The sequence below is a fragment of the Chroicocephalus ridibundus genome, unplaced genomic scaffold (assembly GCF_963924245.1).
Source record: "Chroicocephalus ridibundus unplaced genomic scaffold, bChrRid1.1 SCAFFOLD_785, whole genome shotgun sequence".
NCBI classification, from domain to species: Eukaryota; Metazoa; Chordata; class Aves; order Charadriiformes; family Laridae; genus Chroicocephalus; species Chroicocephalus ridibundus.
The window spans coordinates 7,963-17,236 of record NW_026961351.1 but is presented as its reverse complement, the minus strand read 5'-3'; the positions used below and the strand labels follow the sequence as shown (position 1 = coordinate 17,236).

Here is a 9,274-nt window from a genome sequence, read left to right as displayed (position 1 = left end):
CTGGGACCACCATTGTGGGCTGGGGCCACCATGGACTGGGACCCCCATGTGTGGGACCTCCATGGCCTGGGGCCACCATGGGCCAGGGCCACCATGGGCTGGGACCACCATCACGGGTTGGGGCCATCATGGACTGGGACCCCCAGGGGCTGGGACCACCATGGGCTGGGGCCACCATGGGTTGGGACCCCCATGGGGTGGGACCCCAAGGGCCAGGCCCCCCACGTGCTGATGCCACCCCCCCCCCCCCCCCCGTCCTGCCCCCAGTGCCGGGGGGCTGGGCAGCCTGGGGGCCCTGGTCCCCCTGCGACGCCTCCTGCGGGGGGGGCGTGCGAGCCGCCTGCGGAGCTGCAGCGACCCCCCCCCGAAAAACGGGGGTCGGCCCTGCCCGGGGGGGCCCTCCAGGTCCAGCCCTGCAACCTCCAGCCCTGCGGGGACCCCCCAGGTATGGGGCTGGGGGGGGGGGGAACACGGCACCCCTTGGGGGGTGGGTTTCGGGGGGGGGGGGACAGACACCCGGCGCTGGGGTGATGGGGGGGCGGGGGGGGGGAACCCATCACCCCGTCCCTGAGCGCCCTCCCCCCCCCCCCCCCCCAGCCTGCGCCCCCCCGATGGTGTTTGTGCGGGGGGGCGACTGCGAGGGGGGGGCGGCTGCCCCCCTGCCCCCAACCTGTGGGGACCTGAGCGCCAACGGCACCTGCCCCAGCCCCTGCCAGAGGGTGAGAGCCGGGGGGGGGGGGGGGCACGGGGGGGGGCAAGGGGGGCTGGGGGGGCTTGGGGGGCACAGGGGGCATGGGGGGCTGGGGGACATGGGGGGCACAGGGGGCCGAGGGCACTGGGGGGACTGGGGGGCATGGGGGGCTGGGGGGCACAGGGGGGTGGGGGGGCTTGGGGGGCATGGGGGGGCTGGGGGGGCATTGGCGGGGCTGGAGGTGGACATGGGGGGCCGGGGGGGGGCCCTGGGGGGCACAGGGGGCTCGGGGGAGCTGGGGGACGTGGGGGGACACGGGGGACACAGGGGGTGGGGGGCACGGGGGTGACAGAATGGGGGGGCTGGGGGGGGGGGGGCACGGGGCTTTGGGGGGGACACGGGGGGGCTGCGGGGGGACGCAGTGGCCTGGGGGGGCAGCGTGGTGACAGAAAGGGGTCTGGGGGGGGGGCACGGGGAGGTGGGGGGCACGGGGTGACAAAATGGGGGGCTGGGGGGGGGGACACGGGGCTTTGGGGGGGACACGGGGGTCTGGGGGGCAGCGCGGTGACCGAAGTGGGGGTCTGGGGGGGGACACAGGGGGACACGGGGGGCTGGGGGGGACGCAGAGGGGTGGGGGCACGGGGTGACAAAATGGGGGGCTGGGGGGGGGACACGGGGGTCTGGGGGGGGACACGGGGGACACAGGGGGTGGGGGGCACGGGGTGACAAAGTGGGGGGCTGGGGGGGGACACGGGGGACACAGGGGGTGGGGGGCAGGGGGTGACAAAATGGGGGGCTGGGGGGGGACACGGGGCGTTGGGGGGGACACAAGGGCTTGGGGGGCAGCGCGGTGACAGAAGGGGGGTGTGAGGTGACAAAAGGGGGGTGTGGGGTGACAGAAGGGGGGTGTGGGGTGACAAGGGGGCTGACCCCCCCCCCCCGCCCCCCCCCGCAGGGTGCCGGTGCCCCCCGGGGCTGTTCCTGCAGGCGGGGGGGTGCGTGGGGGCCGGGGGGTGTCGGTGTCACCTCCCCGGGGGACAGCGGGGACCCGGCGAGGCCTTCGCCTGGGGCTGCCGCCGGTGGTGAGCGCTGGCCCCCGGCCCCCCCCCGAGCCCCCCGCCGTGTCCCCGCGTGTCCCCACATCCCCCCCCCGCGCTCCCCGGGGTGTCCCTTGGTGTCCCCGCATCCCCCCCCCGCGCCCCACCGAGGTGTCCCTCACATGTCCCTGTGTCCCCCCACCTTGCCTGTGCCCCATGGGGGTGTCCCTGTGACCCCCCGAGCCCCCCTGCGCCCTCCCGGGGTGTCCCTCGGTGTCCCCGTGTCCCCCCCCCTGCGCCCCATCGGGATGTCCCTTGGTGTCCCCATGTCCCCCCCCTGCGCCCCCCTGGGGTGTCCCTCGGTGTCCCCGTGTGTCCCCCCCTGCGCCCCATCGGGGTGTCCCTCGGTGTCCCCACATCCCCCCCCCACCCATGCCCCGTGGGGGTGTCCCCATGTCCCCCCTCCCTGCCTATGCCCCCCTCGGGGTGTCCCTCGCGTGTCCCTGTGACCCCCCCGACCCCCCCCCCTGTGCCCCATCGGGGTGTCCCTCACCCGTCCCCATGTCCCCTCACCCTGCACTCCCCCCCCCCCCCGGGGTGTCCCTCGGTGTCCCCATGTCCCCCCCCCCACCCCATGGTGTCCCCGCATGTCCCCATGTCCCCCCCCCCCGCGCCCCATCGGGGTGTCCCTCGGGTGTCCCCGTGTCCCCCCACCCTGTGCCCCCCCCCCTCCCCCCGGGGTGTCCCTCGGGTGTCCCCGTGTCCCCCCACCCTGTGCCCCCCCCCCCCCGGGGTGTCCCTGGCATGTCCCCGTGTCCCCCCACCCTGTGCCCCCCCCCCCCCCGGGGTGTCCCTCGGGTGTCCCCGTGTCCCCCCACCCTGTGCCCCCCCCCCCGGGGTGTCCCTCGGGTGTCCCCGTGTCCCCCCACCCTGTGCCCCTCCCCCCCCCCCCCCGGGGTGTCCCTCGGTGTCCCCGTGTCCCCCCACCCTGAGCCCCTGTTGGGGTGTCCCCGTATGTCCCCACGTCCCCCCCCCCCCCGCACCCTGTCGGGGTGTCCCTCAGTGTCCCCACGTCCCCCTGCCCACCCTGTGCCACCCCCCGGGGTGTCCCTCGGGTGTCCCCGTGTCCCCCCCCTGCGCCCCATTGGGGTGTCCCTCGATGTCCCCGTGTCCCCCCACCCTGTGCCCCCCCCCCCCGGGCTGTCCCTCGGGTGTCCCCGTGTCCCCCCACCCTGTGCCCCCCCCCCCCCGTGGTGTCCCTCGGGTGTCCCCATGTCCCCCCACCCTGTGGCCCCCCCCCCCCGGGGGTGTCCCTCGATGTCCCCGTGTCCCCCCACCCTGTGCCCCCCCACCCTCGGGGGTGTCCCTCGGGTGTCCCCGTGTCCCCCCACCCTGTGCCCCCCCCCCCCCCCGGGGGTGTCCCTGGCGTGTCCCCGCGGCCGACCCCCGTCCCCCAGCGTGTGCCAGGCCGGGACGGTGACGTGCCAGGACGTGGCCTGCGCCGTGGCCTGCGGCTGGTCGGCCTGGTCGCCGTGGACCCCCTGCCGCGGCGGCTGCGGCGCGGGCACGCAGGAGAGGTTCAGGTGTGGGGCTGGCGAGGCTTTCCCCCCGCCCCACGGCGCCCCACGGCGCCCCGCGGCGCCCCACGCCGGGGGTGACGAGGTGCCACCTTCCCGCAGGTCACCCACCAACCCGGCGGCGGCCGGCGGCGGAGCCCCCTGTGCCGGGGCGGCCCGGGAGACGCGGGAGTGCCACCAGCCCTGCGACACCGGTGGGTGCCCACCGGGTGCCGGCGCCGGAGGGTGGACCCCCCCCCCCCCCCCCCACGTCCACCCCGGTGCCACGGTGGCCCCTGGAGCGCCCGGTTGTCCTCGTGTCCCCGGCAGAGCCCGGCTGGGGCGCCTGGACGGCGTGGGCCGCCTGTTCGGCTAGCTGCGGCGCGGGGGAGCAGAGCCGGCGTCGCCACTGTGCCAGCCCGGCCCGCGGCGCCCGCAACTGCACCGGGCCCCACCTCCAGACCCGCCACTGCAGCACCCAGCCCTGCCGAGGTGGGTGCCACCGGACGGGACCCGCCGCCCGGCGCTGCCGGTGACCGACGATGCCCGGTCTCGGTGGCCAGGAGTGCCGCGGGTGGCCGATGCCCGGTCCCGGTGCCCGGCGGTGCCAGGGGTGGCCGTTGTCCGGCATCACCCGTGTTGGCCGATGCCCGGCCGCGGTGCCCGGCGTCACCCATGGCAGACCATGCCCAATCCTGGTGCCCAGCGGTGCCAGGGGTGGCCGATGCCCGGCCGCGGTGCCCGGCATCACCCATGGCAGACCATGCCCAGCCCCGGTGCCCGGCAGCACCCGTGTTGGCCAATGGCCAGTAGTGCCGGGGGTGGCCGATGCCCATTCCTGGTGCCTGGCATCACCCGTGCCAGCCGATGCCCATCCCCGGTGCCCAGTATCACCAGTGGCACACCATGCCCATTCCCGGTGCCTGGCAGTGCCAGTGGTGCCTAGTGCCCATCCCTGCTGCCCGGCGTCACCGGTGCCAGATGATGCCCATCCCCAGTGCCGGGTATCACTGGCACCACAGTCCTGGTGCCCGGCAGTGCCACTGGTGCCTGGTGCCCATCCCTGGTGCCCGGCGTGACCGGTGCCAGCCGATGCCCGTCCCCAGTGCCCAGTATCACCAGCGGCACACCATGCCCATTCCCGGTGCCCGGCATCGCCAGTGGTTCCCAGTGTCTGGTGTCACCGGTGCCAGCCGATGCCCATCCCCGGTGCCCGGTATCACCAGCGGCACACCATGCCTGTTCCTGGTGCCCGGCATCGCCAGTGGTTCCCGGTGCCCATTCCCGGTGCCCGGTGTCACCAGCGGCACACCATGCCCAGTCCCGGTGCCCGGCATCGCCAGTGGTTCCCGGTGCCCATTCCTGGTGCCCGGCATTGCCAGTGGTTCCCGGTGTCCGGTGTCACCGGTGCCAGCCGATGCCCATCCCCGGTGCCCGATATCACCAGCGGCACACCATGCCCAGTCCCGGTGCCCGGCATCACCAGTGGTTCCCGGTGCCCATCCCCGGTGCCCGGTGTCACCAGCGGCACACCATGCCCATTCCCGGTGCCCGGCATCGCCAGTGGTTCCCGGTGCCCGTTCCCGGTGCCCGTCGACCCCCCTCTGCCCTCTCTCCTTGGCAGCGCGGTGCCCGTCGGCCATGGTTTACCGGACGGCGGAGGAATGCCTTGAGGCCGGGGGGCCTTGCCCGCGGCTGTGCCGGGACCGCGAGGCGGGCGCGGAGTGTGCCAGCCTGTGCCGCGCCGGCTGCGCCTGCCCGCCGGGGCTGCTGCTGCACAACGGCACCTGCCTGGCACCCCACCGCTGCCCCTGCCACCACCGCGGCCGCCTCTACCAGCCCGGGGACGCCGTGGCCCTCGACGCCTGCAATAACTGGTGGGGTGACGGCGTCGCCGGCGCCACCCGCCCCCGGGTGTCCCCCCCCCAGCCGCCCCCCGTCCCCCTCACCCGCCCCGTCTCTGGCAGCACCTGCAGCGCCGGGGCCATGGTGTGCGGCAACGAGACCTGCCCAGGTACTGGCCACGGTGGGGCTGGGGTTGGGCTGGGGGGTGCCGGGGCGCCCGCAGGGGGTCCATCAGCCATGGGTGGGGGTCCCCAGGGTGGGGGTCCCGATGACGGGTGGCCCTCGGGGTTGGGTGCCCCCAGGGTGGGTGTCCCTGGGGTTGGGTGCCCTCAAGGCGGGCGTCCCCTGGGGTGGGCGTCCATGGAGTGGGTGCCCTCAGGGTGGGGGTCCCTTGAGGTTGGGTGCCCTCAAGGTGGGTGTCCTCGGGGTTGGGTGCCCCCCGGGTGGGCGCCCTCAAGGTTGGCGCCCCTGGGAAGGTGTCCCCGGGGGTGGGTGTCCCCGTGATGGCCGTCCTTGGGTGCCACCAAGGTGGGTGTCCCTGGGCTTGGGTGTCCTCGAGGCGGGTGCCCCTCCGGGTGGGAGTCCCTGGGGTGGGTGCATGGGGTGGCAGGTGGTGCCATGGGGCGCCACGGGGTGCCGTGGGGCGGGTGAGTGGCAGGGGGGGCACGGGGCGACACTGGGTGCCGTGGGGGGCAGCGTGGTGCCCTGCGGAGCAGGGAGGTGACACGGGCGCCGCGCGGTGCCCACGCGGTGCCCGTCTGCTGCCACGCCGTGGGGCCCAGCGTGGTGCCCTGTGGGGCAGTGTGGGGCAGCGTGGTGCCCTGTGGGGCAGTGCCGTGCCGTGCCGTGCCGTGCCGTGTGCTGCAGTGCGGCGCAGTGCGGTGCAGCGCGGAGTCATGACACGCAGTGCGGGGCTGCGCAGCGCGGCGTGGCACGGCGTGGTGCCCCGTGGCGCGGTGCAGTGCCGTGCCGTGCGGTGCGGTGTCACACGGTGCAGGGTGGCACTGTGCGGTGCCGTGCGGTGCCGTGCGGTGCCGTGCGGTGCAGCGCTGCCTGGTGCCATGGGGTGCAGCGTGGCGCAGTGCGACATGGTGCGGTGCGGTGCCACACGGCGCGGTGCAGTGCGGTGCCGTGCCATGCAGGGCCGCGCAGTGCCGTGCCGGGCCGTGCAGTGCGGTGCCATGTAGCGCACGGTGGCACAGTGTGGTGCCGTGCAGTGCGGCGCCATGCTGTGCCGTGCGGTGCCGTGCGGTGCGTGCAGTGTGGTGCCATGTGGTGCAGTGTGGCACAGCATGGTGCCGTGCAGTGCCGTGCAGTGCTGTGCAGTGCCATGCCGTGCAGTGCCGTGCCATGCCGTGCAGTGCCATGCAGTGCCATGCGGTGCAGTGTGGCACAGCGTGGTGCCGTTCCGTGCCGTGCCATGCCGTGCAGTGCTGTGCGGTGCCATGCAGTGCCATGTAGTGCAGTGTGGCACAGCGTGGTGCCATGCCGTGCCGTGCCGTGCCGTGCCGTGCCGTGCCATGCAGTGCCATGCCGTGCAGTGTGGCACAGCGTGGTGCCATGCCGTGCCATGCTGTGCCGTGCCGTGCCGTGCCGTGCCATGCCGTGCAGTGCCATGCAGTGCCATGCAGTGCCGTGCCGTGCCGTGCCGTGCCGTGCCATGCAGTGCCATGCCGTGCAGTGCCGTGCCGTGCTGTGCCGTGCCATGCAGTGCCGTGCCGTGCCGTGCCATGCAGTGCCATGCCGTGCCGTGCCGTGCCGTGCCGTGCCATGCAGTGCCGTGCCGTGCTGTGCCATGCAGTGCTGTGCCATGCAGTGCCGTGCTGTGCCGTGCAGTGCCATGCCATGCCATGCAGTGCCATGCAGTGCTGTGCCGTGCCGTGCCGTGCCGTGCCGTGCCATGCGGTGCAGTGTGGCACAGTGTGGTGCCGTGCCGTGCAGTGCCATGCAGTGCCGTGCCATGCAGTGCCGTGCTGTGCCGTGCAGTGCCATGCCATGCCATGCAGTGCCATGCAGTGCTGTGCCGTGCCGTGCCGTGCCATGCGGTGCAGTGTGGCACAGCGTGGTGCCGTGCTGTGCCGTGCCGTGCCGTGCCGTGCAGTGCCATGGGGTGCAGTGTGGCACAGCGCGGTGCCGTGCGGGCGATGCAGTGGGCGCAGCCCCCCCCGCCCTTTTCCCGGGGGCGCCGTGGGTCGGGGTGCCGTGGGCCGTGGGGCAGCCACCCTCTGGGGCTGACCCCCTTCCCCCCGCCCCGGTGCCACCCCCGCAGAGGAGCCGTGGGGCGCGGGGTGGCCGTGGGGCTCCTGGTCGCCGTGGGGGCCCTGCAGCGCGTCCTGCGGGGGGGGCGAGCGGCTGCGGCGGCGGCGGTGCCACCAGCCCCACTGCGCCGGGCCCGGCCTGCAGAGCCAGCGCTGCCACGGCCACGTCTGCCGCCGTGAGTGCCCTGCCCCACTGCCCTGCCCCATAGCGCTGACCCACTGCCCCGACCCACTGCCCTGCCCCATAGCCCTGCCCCACTGCCCTGCCCCATAGCGCTGACCCATAGTGCTGACCCATAGCTCTGACCCACTGCCCTGCCCCATAGCCCTGACCCATAGCCCTGACCCACTGCCCTGCCCCATAGCGCTGACCCACTGCCCCGACCCATAGCTCTGACCCATAGCGCTGACCCATAGCTTTGACCCACTGCCCTGCCCCATAGCCCTGACCCATAGCCCTGACCCACTGCCCTGCCCCATAGCGCTGACCCATAGTGCTGACCCATAGCTCTGACCCACTGCCCTGCCCCATAGCGCTGACCCACTGCCCTGACCCACTGCCCTGCCCCATAGCGCTGACCCACTGCCCCGACCCACAGCCCTGCCCCATAGCCCTGACCCACTGCCCTGCGCCATAGCGCTAACCCACTGCCCTGCCCCATAGCCCTGCCCCACTGCCCTGCCCCATAGCGCTGACCCACTGCCCTGACCCACAGCCCTGCCCCACTGCCCTGCCCCATAGCGCTGACCCACTGCCCCGACTCATAGCTCTGACCCATAGCGCTGACCCATAGCTCTGACCCACTGCCCTGCCCCACTGCCCTGCCCCATAGCGCTGACCCACTGCCCTACTCTGTAGGCCAGCCCCATAGCCCTGCCCCATAGCCCTGCCCCACTGCCCCGACCCACAGCCCTGCCCCATAGCCCTGACCCACTGCCCTGCCCCATAGCGCTGACCCACTGCCCTACTCCGTAGGCCAACCCTATAGCCCTGCCCCATAGCCCTGACCCACTGCCCTGCCCCATAGCGCTGACCCACTGCCCTACTCCATAGGCCAGCCCTATAGCCCTGACCCATAGCGCTGACCCACTGCCCTGACCCATAGCTCTGCCCCATTGCCCTGCCCCACACCCCTGCCCCATACCTCTACCCCACAGCCCTACCTCATACCCCTGCCCCATACCCCCGCCCCACAGCCCTGCCCCATACCCCTACCCTCGGCCCTACCCCATGCCCCTGCCCCACAGCCGTGCCCCATCCCCCTGCCCCATATCCCTGCCCCATCCCCCTGTCCCATATCCCTGCCCCATACCCCTGCCCCACAGCCCTACCCCATCCCCCTGCCCCATATCCCTGCCCCATACCCCTACCCCACAGCCCTGCCCCATCCCCCTGCCCCATATCCCTGCCCCATCCCCCTGTCCCATATCCCTGCCCCATACCCCTGCCCCACAGCCCTACCCCATCCCCCTGCCCCATATCCCTGCCCCATACCCCTGCCCCACAGCCCTACCCCATCCCCCTGCCCCATATCCCTGCCCCATCCCCCTGCCCCATATCCCTGCCCCATACCCCTGCCCCACAGCCCTGCCCCATACCCCTGCTCCCGGCCTGCCCCAGGGCTGGCCGTGGGGCACCCCAGCCCCACGGCCAGCCCCCCCGGTGCTAAGGGGGTGCCGTGGGGCAGAGACGGGCTGCCCGGGGGGGCGGCAGTTCCGGGAGTGCCGGGGGGACGAGGGGTGTCCCTTCAGCTGCGCCCACCTGTGGGGCCGGGTGGGCTGCGCCGGGGGGGGCTGCGCCGAGGGCTGCCACTGCCCCCCCGGCACCCTCCTGCACCGCGGCGCCTGCCTGCGGGTGAGCCCCGGCACCCAAGGGTGCTGCTCCCC

The 9,274-nt window shown here is 74.3% G+C and overlaps 1 protein-coding gene across 1 annotated transcript; it reads left to right on the top strand.

The window, feature by feature from the left end:
• Nucleotides 1-1,646: 1,646 nt before the first annotated feature.
• LOC134509356 (SCO-spondin-like) lies at nucleotides 1,647-5,298 on the top strand (the record flags this gene model as incomplete). Its single annotated transcript, XM_063321838.1, has 5 exons — nucleotides 1,647-1,773; nucleotides 3,186-3,311; nucleotides 3,408-3,499; nucleotides 3,615-3,776; nucleotides 4,909-5,298. Coding segments are annotated over 5 exons (897 nt in total), but the record flags the coding sequence as incomplete, so codon positions are not given.
• Between the last annotated feature and the right edge of the window lie 3,976 nt (nucleotides 5,299-9,274).